At 40.7% G+C, this 17,640-nt stretch overlaps 1 protein-coding gene across 1 annotated transcript in view; it reads left to right on the forward strand.

Annotated features, from left to right (window-relative positions):
• Positions 1-17,640, forward strand: part of FBXW8 (F-box and WD repeat domain containing 8) — a 51,561-nt gene that overhangs the window by 24,992 nt on the left and 8,929 nt on the right. The window contains exons 6-7 of the mRNA XM_042805042.1: positions 6,444-6,640; positions 8,137-8,346. Of these exons, the coding sequence (XP_042660976.1) occupies positions 6,444-6,640; positions 8,137-8,346 (407 nt within the window). The remainder of the gene's footprint in view (positions 1-6,443; positions 6,641-8,136; positions 8,347-17,640) is intronic.

Raw genomic sequence — 17,640 nt, forward strand, 5'->3', positions numbered from 1 at the left:
AGACTGATTTTAGAAATGTTTATTAACTGGAATCTGAAAGCATATATTTACAGTTTGGTGGAGAGAATGATTTTAAACTTAGGGAGGGAGAGGATGACTTTGAAGATAATGTGTTTGATTGTCCTTTGTTGTACTTTTCCAGCTCCCTTTTCTCTTTGTTTGTAAGTTTGACTAACACAGAGAAACCATCTGCTAGTGTTGGAGGTGGTGCTGTCAGGCAAAGAGTCTAGACTTCTCTGTCGAATCCCTGGCTAGCAGACTCGTTCAGATAACATCAGTTTCTCCCAGTTCAACAGAGCTCACGCAGCGATGTCCTTGGCATCCGATCACAGGGAAGAACTAGCAGGCAGATTCTGCTCGTGCCGTGCCTGCCTTACAGCGCTGTTTTGCTGGTTCGGCAGTAGCAAATGCTTCCCAAGGCATATGAAATATAGCAAGGAGAAAGATTTGTCTTACTGGGATGCCTGCATCCAAAGTGAATTGTAACTCTATGATGGCACTAACGAAAAATGGAGTTGTGACTTCTGGTGAATGTTTCCAACAGCGTCAGCCTCTGAGAAACAAGCTGCAAGGAGAGGTAAATGAGAGAAAAATGTATGGGGAGAAAATGAAGTTCCTTCCGCCCATGCCAATACTCAGTGGGGGCACAGTATGTACACCTGGGGCAACGGGACTTGGCAACTTGATCCACAGTTGTGATTTTTGAATTCCAACCCACTGGCCTCATATTTCTTCTGCCTTGTTTCCTATTGTCAGCACTGGCAGTCCTCCAGTTTGATTTTACCACTAATTGTGTTGCACGTTACCGAACTGAAATGAATCAAATCAAAATGCTTTTCCTGGAGCATTAGATAAAGCAGGCGAGGGTTCTGGGTAATGAGCAGATGCTGCTAATGCAGGGACAGTAGAGGCCTTGCCAGGACTCCATCTGCTCCATGCTTGCCTGACTTTGGCTGTGAGCCACAGCTTTTGGGAAACAGCAGTCTACTTTAGCCATCACTCTCCCCCCCACCCTCCGGAGTCTCATAATTTGACTTGAAAACAATGTGCTGCAACAAGAGAACATACTTTTTTTTTTTTTTTTTTTTCTTATAATGCTGTTCTTCATACTCGTGTAGGCATGGCAGGGAGATGCTGCACTGCTGCCCTTCATGGTGGTGCTTTGAGACCTGTTGGGAGCAGTTAGTGGTACTTCACAAGTTGCAGGGTAGCAACATGGAGCAGAGGAAGGCGGTTTCTGCAGGGATCAGAAGTGATCTTGCTCGTTGGCAGGCTCCAGGAAGGGAATTTTGGCAGCGCTACTTTTTGGGACTGATAATCTGCTGTTTTGTCCATTCTGATGCCCTTAAAGCTGCTTGCGGGTATTGTCCCTTCTGTACCCTCTTTGCAAAGACAGACATGGAGTAATGTATTTGGTGCCTTCTTCCAAGTGCCAGGACGTGCTGTAAGATTGCAAGAGCATTGGAAACAGGCTGGCTCGAATAAAGGAAAAAGCTTTTGAAGAAGACTGCATGTAGCAGGCAGTAGTATATTTGTTCCCATCAGATACGTACAGGTGGCTGTGGATGCAAAACTCTTGGTTTGGGTAAATGGCCTGTGATTTCACATCACAGTCAGGCAATTCTGCCTTTTGAGACCCCAAGTTGGGAACAAAATACAGACTTCCTTGTCTGTGCCTTTTCTGAGGGACTGTACAGGGATGGTGTCATCTGCAAAACTCTGTAAGAAGAGTGGTGGGGATAAAACCTGACAATGTTTGGTGGAAACTGATGTGAGAATGGTAATGTAAAGGTAAAGTAATGTACAGCTCCTGTGGCTGAGGTCTAGTCTCTCGCCGTTTGGTGTGGTAAGTAGCTTGCTGTACCTGCTGAAAGCTGAGAAACAGCATTGCAGTGAAAATGAAACGTAAAATGTTGGTTAATGAAGACCAACCAATCTACTAAGGTTAAACTGGCTGTGTGTTGGTTGGTCACTCTGACTGGAAATTAATTTTTTGGAGGAGAAACTTGAAATTTGAGGTAAGTTGTAGTACTTCAGGCTGGTGCTCATTTCCATCAGTATTATTTCATCTACTGTTTGTACTTCATAGGAGTATGACATTATCTGAGAATTATAAGGAAAGAAATTAATGTTCCCAGCTTGGAGGAAAAAAAAGTGTTTTCAAATGGTGAAAAATAATTTTATTTTGTTTAATTCAAGCTAGAAGTGGCAAGACTGACTCACAAACAGGAAAAACATCATGTAAATGTGAATTAAGCAGATTCTGGCCTTCCCACACAATTGTGTTCAGAAGCTGAAGCAAATGAGCATGAAAACCGTGAGGACACCCAGATTCCTTGCTCTAACACATACAAAATTCTGTCTTTGCTTTTTTTTTTTTTTTTCTGCCGATACTGCCCATGTAGATTGCTTATCGTCTTCTCTAAAGCTGACAGCAACCGCTAGCTGTATCATCCTAACATAGAAGAGCTGCTGTAATGAGTCGTTAGGATGGGAGTGTAGGATCTTCGGCACCAAACCAGAGAAGAGAGCCCTCCCTCCCTTAGCCCGAGGGCTGGCTGGTGGCAGGGCCCACCACTGCTCAGGTGTCCTCTGCTGGGGCTGGCTGGTGGAAGGAGCTGTGACATGCTGCATTCTGCTGGGGGGCACAGCCACTGTAATATTTGCAAAAGTGATTTAAACATTTTTTTGCCTCTGTGTTTATGCTGCCTTTCCCTGTTACAGGATTAGAGTATTTTATAAGAAAAGAGTTTTGGTTTGGTTTTTTTGTGTTTTTTTTTTTTTTTTTTTTGTGTGTGGTGAAAGCATCACCTTTTATACCAGAGAGGAACCTATGTGAGAACAGATGTAAAAAGCAGCTGCTTTTGCAGGCTGTCTTTTGTGCTTCCAGCTGCAAAGAGGGGACTGTACTAGAGACAGTCACTGTTAATGGAGAACAGCTTCCAGCCGTTCACCTTTGATACAGCAAGAGATGTGTAAGACTGGCTGATACTAAAATTGGAGTGTGGTTGGGATCAGCAGTGCACCGTGTAAGGCACAATAGTCTCATAGTTAACTCTTTTATCCAAATACCTTACAATCTAGAGTGAATTGCAAGAAATGGATCTTTCATCAGGCCACATTTCTAACCCAATATATTGTTGAAGTTACAGACCTGAATTCTCTGTACAATCTGGGCTGAAGTGATAAACAAGAAGACTGGTACAGTGATTGTGATGTCAAGTGTCAGCAATTATACCATCTTAATCAGCTTCTTGCACTTAACTCGTTTCCTTGAGCCAGGATGAAATATAAGCAAGCTGTAAAGTCTGAATTGGTTTGAGGAGTTATTGTTAGTTCAGTTGGAATAATCACAACTGCGGTGCAGATTTTAGCATGCTGTGAAATTATTGCTTATAATTTTGATTTAATGACTTTCTAACACTTTCAAGATTTCAGTAGTAAAAAAAAAAAAACCAAAACCAAACCTGTATGCTTGCAACCTTAACTTCACCTTAGCAAAGATATTGCTTTGGAAATTAAGTGCTGGTCACCGCTGGAGGCAGGAAGATAGACTATGTAAAGTAGTGATCTCATCTGCACTGGTAAATCTTATGCCTAATTTTTTTTATGTTGCTATACTAATAACTTTAACTGCAATGGTGGCTTTTTTTGCTCTTGCACAAACATGATTGACTGTTACAAAGGCTTGTAATCTAATAAATACATTTTGCTGTTCCTGAAATGAAATACAGAATATTCTGAGTAGCACTTTTAGTCTTAGTAGTAGCTTTACTTATTAATAAACAGAGTGGAGTGTTTGCTTTTTCTGTGTAAAACTTGAGAATGTTTTTCTGCTGTCATGCAGGAATGCATACACCTGTTTTGACAGTAGTGCATTTCCACAAAAGGTCCTTGTACGCAGTAATTGAAGCTTCTGACTGGTAGTAAATAACAGATGATGGAGGATGTACATGCAGAGTCGTACACTGTTTTGGAGGAGGCGAGAAGCAAGGGGGACAAACGGTACTTTTGCAAGCAACAATTTCATCATCCTAATAAAAGAAAATGGTATTTCTCTTGCTCTTTGCATTCCTTTTGAACTCTCCTTTTTATATTGTGCTCCTTCATTAAACAGATGTTAATTTGTGATCTTACAAGACGCTTGTGGTTTTGGTATTACCAGGGATGTTTTCACGCCATATTGTGCATCAGATGTTGCACACACTGGATTTGCCTGTTAAAATTTTTAGACATTTTAGGCAGATTTTGCTATTGAACATGTGGTTAAAAAAAAAAAAAAAAAAAAAAAAAAAAAACACAAAAACAAACAAGCGAAAAACCCCAACAACTACCTGTCTTAAACTGGTTGTACTATTGCAGGAGCCACTTTTGCTGTCTTCTCTTTTTGTGAAGTTTGAGGTGCAATAGTAATAATAATAATAGTGGCTTTGTTGCCCAAATTTAGAGAGCTGAACTCTGAATTTTGGGTTTCCCAGTTGGCTTGCGTGGTCAGTAGAGTTCTTTGACTTGAGTATTTTTTTGGTGTTTTGCAGAACTTTCATATGTTAATACGTTCTGTTAAAAACAGTGAAATGCTCATCACAGAGATGTGTAAACAAAAGACTTCACTGAAAGAAAATCAGTGCTTTCACTGATCTGGAGAAGTTCCTTTTTCCCTCCACAAAAGCAGTCTTTAATTGGGATAAATATTCTGCAAAAAAAAATGTTGAAAATACTCCTGTTTGGAGGAGCTTGGCACAATATTCATCATCTGAGGAAAAAGCCCAGTTCTAGCATCCACGGTCTGATAGCACTGCTGTCTTTCCTCGTTGATGTGTAAATCAGCTGTCCTGGAGATGAGACTTCACCCACTCCCTTTGTTTTAGCTCGGAGCCGAGGACCCGCTGTGAAGGCACAGAATTGCTGCTGCTGAGCTGTGCGTGGGGCAGGCCAGGCTGCGGAGGGAATTGTAGCCTGTGCTGTCCATTTGGATTTGTTAACTCATTTTAAGCATAAGTGTGTGTGATGTGAGCTAGCATTCTGTTTTTCAAAACCAGTTCAGCAGTTATTTACCTTTTAAGCAATTAACATAATTACCATTATGCTAAGAAGTAATTTTGGGAAGTTCTGCTCTGATCCCTTATGACTCCATCGGGACAGTTTTAGTCGGGACTTATCTTTTTGATGGAAGCCTAATTGCAGTTTTGGCTTTGTGTAAACAAACAGAGGCGGCTAATTGTTTAGGCAAATAGCAGATTAATTTAAATATGCATCCCTAATAAAACAAAAATGGTCCCCATTATGGTACTCATTCCCATGGTGAGGAATATAAATATTCAGTGGGAGTGCCATTAGACAGGGATCTTAAGGATTATCTGCATTATTTCACATTGGTAGCACTTTCCAGATACCAAATAATCTTTACAAAAGCAAACATAAATCAATTTAAACTCATTTAGATACCATTTCACTATGTGCAGTTTCATTACCACACTCTTGCTTCACCTCCTTTGGGACATGGGAGGAGTGTTTGCAAACTGGCATTGGTGCCCGTCCACAGCTGTCTGTCAGAGCTTTTATGTCTCCTTTTGAAGGAATAGCTACCATTAATCATTTCATCATTAATGGCCCTGCTCAAGTAGAAGGAAGGCTTCTCCAGCCCTGTCTGTCAAGTCTGAAGATTGCTTCTCTGTTAATTCAGTGCAAAGGTGGCCCCAAAGTCTCCAATTCTGTCTGGCCCTTCTGTTCTGTAATACACTCCTGATTGCTTCAGTTTGCTCTTACTCAGATTATTGTTTTAATGTACCATGCTTTTAAATAGAGTATTGGTGATCTGTGCGGGGAAAAAAATGCAATTGCAAATGTATTGTCCTATATTCGTTGGGATTTTTATTCTTTAGCTTTCTGAACTCTTCTGCATTTTCTGTTTTGCCAAAACGTCAGGATTCAGGAGTCTTGCTGCTGGTTGTAGACTGTTAAGAATGGTATTAAAATCCCTGACCTGATTGCTGTGTGTGCAGAGCTTCAGATTCTTCACTTTTAAAACTTTCCTGTGTGCAGCAGTGACTTAAATGCGAATGTGGGTTCTTCCTCACTAATTTTTGTGCTAACTGGGAGCTGGTATGTAGTAGAATAAGAATTTAGGTATCTGTTTAAGTCTGATCTTTTCCAAACATGGAAGTGAGAGAAGTTAAGCAGTCTTCCTCAAGGTTAGATACTGGTGCTATCTGAAAGACAAAAATTAGGAGTGAGTTAGAGAGCAACAGAGCCTCTAATACCAGAGCACGTAATTTTGGAAGGTTTCCTCTGAACCTGTTATGCGGCGTCCTGAAGTTCTGTTTTCCTGCCCTCCAGTCTATTTTCTGTATGTTTTTCCATTAGGATGCTTTTAAGCTTCCATCCTTAAATGAACTTTTGCTAAATTCTAAGCTAACGCGTAACGGATATTTCTTTGTGTACAGGAACCGTTAGTGTTTGGAACCTGATGTTCGGGCGGGAGCCAATCCATCATTACCAGCACAATCAGAGGATACAGGCTTTAGCTCTTGGTTCAGAAGGTGCAACAGTAGCAACAGCATCTGGCTTCGAGGTCAAAGTGGAAAGCCCTAATGACAGAGGATTCTGGCAAACCACAGAAACATTTGAAATCCAGAAACTGGTGAGTTTCCAGGCTACTCAGCTTCATTCTGGGAGCTCCTGATCCACTAATTATTTTTGGTACAGTCGAGAGGAATCTTATAAAAATCTTACAAGAGTGTTGCCTGAACTAGATAACAGCATTTTCAGCTAGAGGCTATGATTTTGAAGTAGGTTAATGGATGAGTCTTTCATCACTGAAGAGCAAGGGTGAAATGCTGGCTTAAGCTACAAGTGAAAATGAATAGAAGTCCATATGGTGCAGGAGGTTGGCTGTTTTTAATTATTTTTTTGTCAACATTAAACTAAGTTGGCTCATTTTGTAAATCAGTTTTCTCGCATAGAATTGGAGCTAAAACTCAAGGTCTCATTCCAGATCAACGCTATCTGATTAATTCCGAGGCAGGATGTTGCAGACGAGCTAATAGTACCACTTGTGAAGCTGTAGCTAGTTGTGCAGCTTCTTTAGGTTACACCTTCTGTCACTGAAGTTTTGAGACTATTTTAATTAAAAAGCAAAAGCTGTCCTTTTCTCTGAAGCTTTATTATGTCTCGGAGTATCAACATTTTTTTGATAGGGTAAGGAAATGCATAGGAATAAATTGAGTCTTGCAGCTTCCCTCCTACTGCAGGAAGCTGACTGCGCAGCTAATGGGTGTGAGGTGATTTAAACCACTCCAGATTAATCCCCCATTTCAAAGCTAAGTCAGTTTTACAATACTTAAATAAACAAAAGCCCCAAACATGTTAAGAGGTTTTGACTAAAATATTAAAACACCACCACACACTCCATTGTAGCCGGATCCATTTTACTTTTGCATCTTGCTTGCTGTGAAATGCCAGTTTGCCACATGTGAAAGACAGATGCTCAGGACACCACGCTCTCTTCCAAGGTTGGGTTCGTAATCAGCTGTGCTGTTAAGGGGTTTGAATGCTTCCTGTAGTGAGGCTTTTCATCAGCATCTTAACCATTTACTGAAACGGGAGGAGCAGTGTCATTCTGGTCTTAGAACAGGAGACAGGGGAGCTGATATTTGGGCTGTCCTAGGGTCATGTCATGACTTTTCTGTTAATTTAGGGTCTATATACATTACTGCAGGGTAAGCATCAACTATTTCATGTTAGTTGCCTCTTCTGGAGCACCGTATTCATGTTCTAGCCACAATACTTGCTTTGTGTGCTTTAACCTTATGACTTTCTGTCCTTTATCTGAATGAGCCCATTAAGTCTCGCTCCTTTGCTTTGATGTGACATTTCGGTGTGGTGTGTTGTAATGTGTTCTGATTAGTTTCTTAAATGGGCTCATTCTAAAGACTGTGAGCTAGAAGTCATCATAGGAGCCAAACTTGTAAAAGTTCAGAAATAAATTGATATTTGGTCTTTGTTTGAAATTAATCCATAATCGGGGTGATTCAAGATAGCGGATAACCACATCAGCACCTTGTTCGGTTCAGTGTGCAACAGTAGTAATGTGAAAGAGTTTTTGGCTGTAATTAAAGTCTGCTTTTTTTTTTTTAGGTCAACTTCCTTAATTTGGTTCCAGATGTTACAGGGAGTCCAGTTACAGTAGCAGCTGCAGAAGATGTCGTCTATCTCCTGAAAGCAGAAGACCCTGGCAAAATTCTCCATTCTGTCTATGGTCAGCCTGTCACATGTCTTGATGTGTCTGCTCATGAAGCAGCCTTTGGGGTCAAAACCTTTGGCTGGTTATTGAATGAGCCCAACCAGGTATTGAAATTTTTTTTTTGTAAGATTTTTATATCTTTATAGTTAACAAAGTTAAAAAAAAGAGTCCGTGCTACTGACCTTTTCCTTCCCTGCTATTCAGCTTTTGACAATAGAGTGAAGACATTCTTTTAGTGTGTTAATCTGATGCTTCTATTAGTGTTCTTCTGGTGGGCTGCAGTAAAGGATTATTGTTCAGCTGAGCTGACTGTAAGTACTTTGCATTCTTTGCTCCTCAGCGAGTCCCAGCTCATTCAGCTGTATGCTGCACCAGTAGCCCTCTAGGGGGAACTCGCCTCAAAAAAAAAAACCCCAAAAACCTAAAAACCCCGATAAACAACCTCTGCCCCAAAAAGCCAAAACATCCCTCAGCCTTTCTGGTGAGGGCATCCTGAGCAGCGTGTCAAGCCTTGTACATGCAAATGTGCAGTCTTCGGAGGATGCTTCTTATTTTTGTGTGCACTTGAGTATATGAACTAAGTTACCTCCAATTTGATGAGGATGGTGTGACTGCTGTATAAAAGGAAGCTGGCTGATAATCGTAGGTTTGAAGCCCTCTGTGACACAGTCTGCTGCTTTCATCAGCACATCTTAGCAGTGGCAGGGTAGGTCAAAACCAGACTGCTTTTGTAACTGCTGAAGACTCATGGCTGAGGCTTGCTTCTAATGCAGCTCTTCTCAAACTTCTCTGCTTGCAAGAGGGGCTCTTTTGGGCTTGCAGACCCTAACAGGTAACATAAATAACTTGTATTGGGGGGGGGGGGTGTGCTCAGAATCCTACCTGAGATCCCAGGTAGCTGGTGGCAGCAGCCTGCTCCTGGACACAGCTTCATTCCAAGCTGTGGAAAGACCTTTTTCCAGGGGCCTTAAGAAGAGTTTCTGTCCCTTTCCTGCATCTTGCCTAACTTTTCCACTCCCTAATTTCATTCAGTTTTTTGTGGTTATACTTCAGACGTGTGATGGGCTATCAGCAATGAGGGAAGGAGAGTGCTTCAGGCAGGTGGAGAGCTAAGCAGGAGGTGAGCACCCAGATGAAAGGAGCTGTGGTCTCTAGTGTAAAAATGCAGTGTTTTCTTTGGCAAGCAACTAGAACAGGAAAGCTTTGTTTAGGACTACCTCTGTGTTAGGAATAAATGTGTCCAGCTGCATCTAATTTCCCCTTAAAATTCATGTGCACTGGGGAAATGCTGAGGCCACCATAAATACCTCTAGGGTTGAGAGATGCTGCGAGGCCATGCTGTCTTTATTAATTCCTTTGCTGTCCTAATCCAATTCTTTTCCCTACAGAGGTGAGAGGTTAGAAGGTAAAATTGCCTCATTCAGGGGCATTACATCGGTGATCACCTTTGTGCCTCGTAAAGGAATAGAGAAATCTACTTAGGCCCCCGAGCATCACTCTGTAAAGCCGGACATATTTCCTAATTTAGGTCTGAACTATTTGGCATTTGATGGCAGATTGTATTAAGCCGTGCATCAGCGCGCATCCTAATCAGGGAGCTGGGACTGCAGTCGCCCAGACGGCTGGGGTGTGTTTGACAAGGACGTTTGCTTGGCATTGCCGCACCAGCTGACATCACGCCGGAAATTAATTACTAATGTCTATTATGATAATTATTCGCCTCGTGCAGACGTGAAGGGACTTCGCATTGGCTGATTACACTGGTCACAAGTTGACAATCTGTCTTTAAGAGAGCTTTCCGTCTCAGAAACGTAATGATGAAGAATTCCAGCCCTGTTTGCTTCTGGCTGTGTTGCTGTAGTGGGAAAGCTGTGTGCCTTCTCAGTTTGGGGTTTTCTTTGTTTTTCCTGAGGGATGTTTTTTTTTTTTAGTGTAAGCTCACGATCCTAATGCTACTGCCTAGTAACCTGCTTTCTGATGAAAATATATTTAGGGAAACCAATTTTTTCCCTCTCTCTTTTTTAATCATTGTCTAATTTTAACCAAATTTGACAGCAGAGTAGAGATCTGAGGAATAAATTTTGTAGGAACCTTTATGTCGGAGAGGAGAAAAACATCAAATCTGTGGCATAGACTTGCCTACCTTTTGATGACAGACATCTGAGCAGGTGAGAGGGGAGAATATAAATGCATCATCTGTGAGAAGTTCAACTTCCATTTTATTAAGCATCAGACAACCCAAGTATGATGGTATTTCTTTAAAACTCATCTGTTTAGTGATGCTGGAGCTCTTTGTTTTATGTTAAGCTAAGAGAAATTTCTTTAGTAGAGGTTATTTCAGCTGTATTAACTCATTTTCCTTAAATTCCAAATTCTTGAAACACTGAGATCTGTGTTCCCATCTAGGCTCGTATATGGCTAATAATACAGACCAGATAATGAACCACAGGGAAAACCCGAACCCTGGCCTTCCCTGCCAACCTAAAATTGTGCTCATGCCATCCAGTGGACGTGCCTTGAAGGATGGTGTCTAGCGAACAACACTTACCCTGTGTCATGCAGTTTGGAATCCTGTGGTTTCCGTGCTGCAGCAGCACCACAAACTCTTGGCGTTCACGGGTTTGAATTCTGGGTTTGAGCACTGGATGTGAAATTAAATCCACAGATTTAAACTAGAGCTGGCTTTGGTCCTCTTCATATCAGGGTCTAAACTTCTTGAACAGGTAGCACTACAACTGTCGGGATTAACATCATCTGATTTCTGATGCAATTACCTCACTGGTTGTAGGACCTGGCTGAAGCTTTTCTCATAGTTGGTATATTTAGAAGCTTCCCTGAATGGGCTGTCTGCAGTCAAGTAAGTCTGGTCTCCTACTGTAGCTTCAGATGAGCTCTCTCCTGCTTGTGGATTATTTCTATGAAATTTATAGGTGCTTTATTCTCTTGGAGCAGGGCGGGGAAACCCAAACCCAACATTTCTCCTGCATTTAAAATTTAGTTGAAATTTTTTAACGTATTCAGCAGTTCTTGGTGATAGAAGATAATCAACATTGGAGGGTTGTGGTGGTTTTTCCACCAAAGAAACTTCATACAGTATGTAAGAGAATTTTACTTGAAACTTGTGCAGCTTTTTATTACATGCATTATAAGGCACAGTTCAGAGTATGTCTGGTTGCTTTGTGCACAAACTTGAACCTTATTTCAGAAGAGGTAGATGAGGAAGAGAGGAGTGAAGGGAGGACAGTAATGATTTTAGAGCCTCTGACTTAGAAACAGAAGGCTAGATATGTTCAGATCAGGTGTCTTGAGAATTATTTTGTTCTGCTGTTTCTTTTTCATCTGGTTTGAGCTGGGGATTGGCTCATACTCGATGAGTGGTGTTCAACATCACCTGTGTCTTCTCATCAGCGATTGAAATACTGCCTAGTTTCACTCCTGTATGTAATGTTTGCACAAAGGTCTTCAACTGCTCGCTAATGTGAGTGTATCCAGCAGAACTAACCACTTGAAATGGATGTTATGAACTAATAGTGAAAAACAAATTTTAAATAATCTTTTAAATCTAATAACTTACAGTCTCTCTTGGATGATGTATTTAGGTCATAGCTGCTTTATATAAGCCATTACGTCTTTCTTGTGCCTTATTTTAACTAAAATCCTCCTCTTTGTTAACTGGTAAGCCTGCGCTGTCTTTTCTGGTGTCTTCATGTCTGCAGTTCTCATGGAGTTCCAAAGACTTTACATTTTTTAATCTTGACTCCTCTTGTTTAAAAAACGTGGGGTTTTTTTTCAGTTTTGTTAACCACTGTGGCCCTGGCAGGTATTTTAGTTTTTAATGAAGTGATATTTATGAACTTATTTTCATACCAGTAGAAGGATAAGTCTTAATGGTGACTGAATTTGAACGTATGGGACTTGCCCAAATGTTTCTCTTTGAGGAGCTGTAGGACTGCAAAGTGTTAGCAGATCTTTGAAGGTGAAAGGTGTTTTAAATACCTTTGTCTTTATTAAACTTTTTGGTACCCTGTAGGAGAGACAGAACTTGGAGGATCTCAACTGTGTAACTAAGTCAGGCACTGCAAGAAGTACAGTCCAGCAGAGTTTTCCTTGCCTAAATTCTGCATGATGTACCCCTTTCTTGTCAAAAAGTAGCAATCATTCACCTTGGTTTTTCTGTGTAAATGACCAGAAATAATTTTGCAAGTTAAAAAAAATTTTTTAAATCTCTTTTGTATTGGCTAATGTTAATGACATTCTGCCTTCCCCCGCCCCCCCCCAACTTGTACATTAATGTGAATACCTCAAAACTGGCACAGCTGCTTAGGTAAGTGTCTCAGGTTTTGAAAATATAGCTGCTAGGATGTGCCGTGAGTATTCAAGGTGATAACCTGCGAAACGAAGAGAATTCATTTAGTTTTTAAGAATCACCTTGCCTTTCTTTTCCCTGTCCTGTCCTCAAGTTAGGGAAAACGTGTTTCTTGGTTTTTAGCGCGTGGGTTAACATAACGTCCTTCCACCTCTGGGTACCCGAACTCTGACACCAGTCTCTGGCCGCAGGTCTGGTGGACCCGGGGACCCTGTTCCCTGGCCCAGCAGAGATCTGGGCCCCACACCACATCCCGTCTCCAGCCCGGCCAGGCTGGCAGCGGCCCGGCCGCGGGCAGTGTCCGGAGCTGGCACAGCCGCGGCTGCACCTGCCTTGGCAGAACCCCGTTGCCGAAGCGTGCCCGCTGCCTGCCTGCACAACGCTTGGCTCCACTTCTTGCTACCAGCTTGGAGTCTTTTTAACAACAGTCAGATGAAAACTTAACAGGAAAAACTCGTCTTTAGCTTCGTGCGTAACTTTTGCGGCAGGTGTAGCTATTTGGAGGACCAGGCAGTGCGTATGGATGGGGTTTGTGCTGCTGGATTTGCTGCGAGCTCTGTTATTTTTGCAGTCCTCCGTGTGGGTCTTTAAGCGTTGCTTGAGGCTGCTTGGTGCAGCTCAGTGCAGGCGACATAAGAGTTCTCATTTGCCAGTGTAAAGTCACCTTAAGGATGGCATGAAAGTCAATTTTCCACATGCTCGGAGAAACGGTTGTGTTACCAGCTTTACACAATGACTTATATCTGGCAAGAACTTGCAAAATAGTCTCTCTGGCTGATTGTCAAAAATTACATCATATTGGAGTAAACTGCTTTTAAATCAAACATCCATTATTCATGTATATTAACTGCTTTTTTTTTTTTTTTTTTTTACTGGCTGTTTTGTGTGTGATTTACTCTTTTTCTTTCTCTCTGATTGTCTGTCTGTCTCCCTCAGCTGCTCCTTTTAAATCTTAGCTCATCTTTAAATTTATGGAGCCAGAACACTTATCTCTGTGTACAGGTATCAATATGCTGACCTTGCATTTGTTAAGTCAAATTTTTTTGTTGTTGTTGCAGTGTTATGTGCCGTATTTACAGTAGGCAATTCAATACATTTGCACTGAGAAACTGTGCCCCTGAGGCTTGTAAACTTTGAAAGTATTCTTTTTCCCACATCCCTTTAGAAATAAAATTCAAACTTGCAACAGTGTGCACCTTATGTTTCAGTTAATTTGATGATTTCTGCTGCAAATGCATATGAAATAGCCTTACTGCTTTTGTAGAAACCCTTTGAATTGAATGGTTTTGATCTGAGCAAAAACCAGATCCTTTTTCATTTGTGGTGGACTTGAAATTTCACGACCCTTTCTTTTGTTGGCAATATTTGTGTGTATTCAGGCAGTGTTTTTTCTAGTTGGCAGAGGGATGGGCAGAAGGAAAGGGGGAGAAACATAATCTGAAAATAAATGCAGATTCTGTTCCCAGTCTTGCTGCTTGTTCCTCTGCCTCTTTGAACAACTCTAGGTTTGGGGTTTTTTTGTTGGTTTTTTGTTTTTGTTTTTTTTTTTTTTAATTTGTTTTGATCCTCTGTCTCTAAAATGACAGTTAGAAACCTCTATCCTAGACAGTTCTTCCTGAGAAAGTGGTTATTTAATGTGTCCTGGATGTTATTCAGTAAGCAAAAGGATGTAGGTTTTGAATGTGGTTTTACAGTATACTTTTTGCTGTTATTTATGATACTCTGTTCAATACTTGATCTAAATAAGAAGAGAATATACTGTATATATAGAGTGCTTCGCCCAGTTCTGTTTTTACTAGTCATGGGATGTGGTAACTTTTGACAAGAAGCAGAAATGCAGTTGCAGAGGGGAACTAGCTGTTTCACAAAGCCGTTGCGTGCTGGCTTTCAGCCAGGACAGTGGGTTGAACACCCCTGCTCTTGTTGAAAGTACCACAGGCTCTTTGATAACAAGTGCTTGGGGATTTGTTGTTTTAATGTTCCATCCAAAAAAGACATCTCTAACAACACAGGATCCCAAAACACCTGCTGGGGTATTGGACATGCATGGAAGAGTTCCATCAACAGCATTTCCTTCAATTCCTTGGTTTTTCTTGGAAGTATCTCAACCAGAGTACATCGACCACGCTTGACCTCACTTAGCTGCAAGATGTAACAAAGCTCACAGCCTAGCTATTCTGGCTGCAGAGACTTTAATTCTCTGTGAATTAATTTAGTCTTCTTTCTTGAGTTCTTGGACAGCATTTAAAGAGAGTTCCCCATACCCACTGCTCTGCAGTTCCGTGAAGTACAGGAACTTTTCCTTTCTTCCTTTGCCTGGTGTCTCATGAATTTGCCAGCTTCTCAGCACATCTATCTGAGAACAGTGGCCACAGGTTGAGACTTGCCCAACTGGCAGAGTAAAGAGGGAAATTAGTCTAATGCACTGCCTTAACAAAAGAGAGAGTATGAGCTTGAATAATTAATACCACTAGTCTGTGGCAATCGGATAAAATGAAGTCCCATTTGCTCAGCCTTATTAAAAGAGAGAGAGAGAGGGAGAGATGGTAAAGGTCGTTAAGGGACTTGTAACATGGAAAGAATCGCCTCTGAGATGGATAATGTGTTTTCTAATCTCTGTGGTCTTTAACTAAACATAATGGTAAAGGTACTCTGGCTATTTCTGGCTTGTTGAATTATTAAGCATTCTGGGACATTGCTTGGCTCTTATCCAATAACTTAGACTTTTTCATTTGAGCAACGTTAATAGGTAACACTTTTTATTTTGTGCTTTAGATCCTGATACATCTGCATGGAGTATTTAATGCTTTTCCTCCCTTGTGTCCCTGAAGTCCCACTGGGGGAAGGGATGCTCGTTAGTGTGTTATCCCAGTGTACTTCATTTCACACCCAAATGCTCCGAGTTCACTTACCTTCAGTTCAGTACCTATTAGGTCACGGGTCTTGGGTGTCCATTATAGGATTATAAATATCTTTAAAAGGGTAATCCCTTTGCAGTGTGCATTATAGGATTATAAACCTCCTAAAGATCTTATGCTTTATCTGCCCTTTAACATACAGGCCCTTATTTCAAGTCCCTATTGACCAGGTATTTTCATTCTTTCTCCTTGGCCTTTGTAAAGAAAATCCTTGTTGCCTTGGCATATTATAGGACAGCTCATCAGAGGTGCTCTAGCAACTTCAAAATTGTCATCAGTATGCTTTTAAAGCCCCTGTCTTTAAGAAATTATTATTCAGACTTAAAAAAAAAGCATTCTGAGTTCTTTTTGTTTCTTTACCTATCAGCTTGTCAGGAGTAAGGTTTTGAAATTCATTTTCAAACCGTAAAATTGCTTGAGACAGAAGTTGAATTTAAAGATAGGTAAAACCTGGAAACTGAAAATCACTAAGAGAATCTTTCTTCCAACAATAGGGCTAATTAGCTAGAAATACACATGTGCATTATCAAATTTAAAAGAAAACAACCCAGCAATCTTTAAAATAATGGAGACTGATGTGAGAAGAGAAGGAATTGGAGAGGGTCGGAGAAGATAAGACAAAAGCTTTTCTTCTAGTTTTGCAGATCTGAACCTTTATTTTTTTTTACACATTCTCTTTCTTAGATTCAGACACTTTAAATTGGTGGCCATCTATAAGTTATGTGAGGAGAAATAAATAATTTTTCAGCTGGTGTTGTCTACATATGAGGATTGCTACAGGTCTAAAATTGAAACTGCAAGCAGGAGAACCTGTAATATTTGCTCTCATGTAAAACAGGGGAATCTTTAAGTGCTATGCGGAAGCAATTTTTCATTACAGTCTTTCATGGCCATAACTGAATTTTCAAGTATGTATCATATGTTTACAGGATAGATGGGACCTATGGTCATTTAGATAAATTAATAGTTTATGGATGTTCACTTTAAGTATTAGCCCCGGGGGACTTTGGAGAAAGCAGCATTTGGCCCTCTCCCCTCCAGAGTTTTACTGTGCAGCTGGGAAGGCCTGGTTCAGAGGCTCAACTGGGAGCTGGACTACGTTGCTGTTGACCCAATCATTTATTGTTCATAAGTTGCATTCAGAAGTTTATTGACTTTGTCTTTTGTTCAGAACTTTCCAAGGAGAAATTTGTTTGCCAGGCACAGATATTAATTTCCTTTGCACTGAAAACTGTGCAGAGTACCTTTGCCAGAAGGTCATTATCCCTGGGTTTGGTTAGTGAGCTGTTAGAAGCTGTGCTGCAAGTGAGAACAGGCGGTAAATCAGTCTTTACCTTGAAAACTAACATTTTCATGCAGTTTGTAGCAACTTTTTCGTAGGTACGGAAGTTTAAATTTTTTTTTTAGCAACTTTTGTGTCCTAAGTCTGCCTGCAAAGGTAGAGTCATTCTTGCTTTACAGAGCTTGGGTAAAATTGCTTTGGTTTGCGGGGTTTTAAGAATGAAAAATTGCAAGCTAAAGACTTGTATTTGTGGCAGATAGCTTCACAAAGACAAGGCTGAGAAAGAGAACTAGTTGGGAGATTACAAATATTATAAACAACTGAGAAAGTAGGATATGAATGTGTTGATTCTAATAGGGAGCTGATAATATGTCTGAATAAAACCATGCCTGCTCTTTAGTTGGGAGAAATGGCAGGTGGAAGAAACCTGCAAGTTCTCTGCTTTTCTTTGTAGTATTCGTAGAGATTTTTAAAGCTTCCGTTTTGTTGCCTAGAGGCACCCAGCATAAAATGATCTCCTTCTGCTCTCTTAATTCCACCTTTCAGACGCTTACTAAAGTTGCAGAGGTAGAAAGTAAAAGGCCAGGCAGCATCACGATTGCTGTTCTGGCAAATGTTGAAATAATACCTACAGATAGTGTAATATTTATTAAGCTGCATGTGGATATAATCAGAAAAGTAGAAGTTAAGTGTATTGATGTGACGTTGACATAGCCAGGCTGTTGTTGCCATGGAAACCATAAGTTTTTTCTGATGTTTTAACTACTGTTACTCTTTTCATGGTCACAGATTTTCTTTTTAAATTAAAGGAGCATCACCATGAAATTTAATA

The sequence above is a fragment of the Tyto alba genome, unplaced genomic scaffold (genome assembly GCF_018691265.1).
Source record: "Tyto alba isolate M040663 unplaced genomic scaffold, T.alba_DEE_v4.0 Super-Scaffold_44, whole genome shotgun sequence".
Classification (NCBI taxonomy): Eukaryota; Metazoa; Chordata; class Aves; order Strigiformes; family Tytonidae; genus Tyto; species Tyto alba.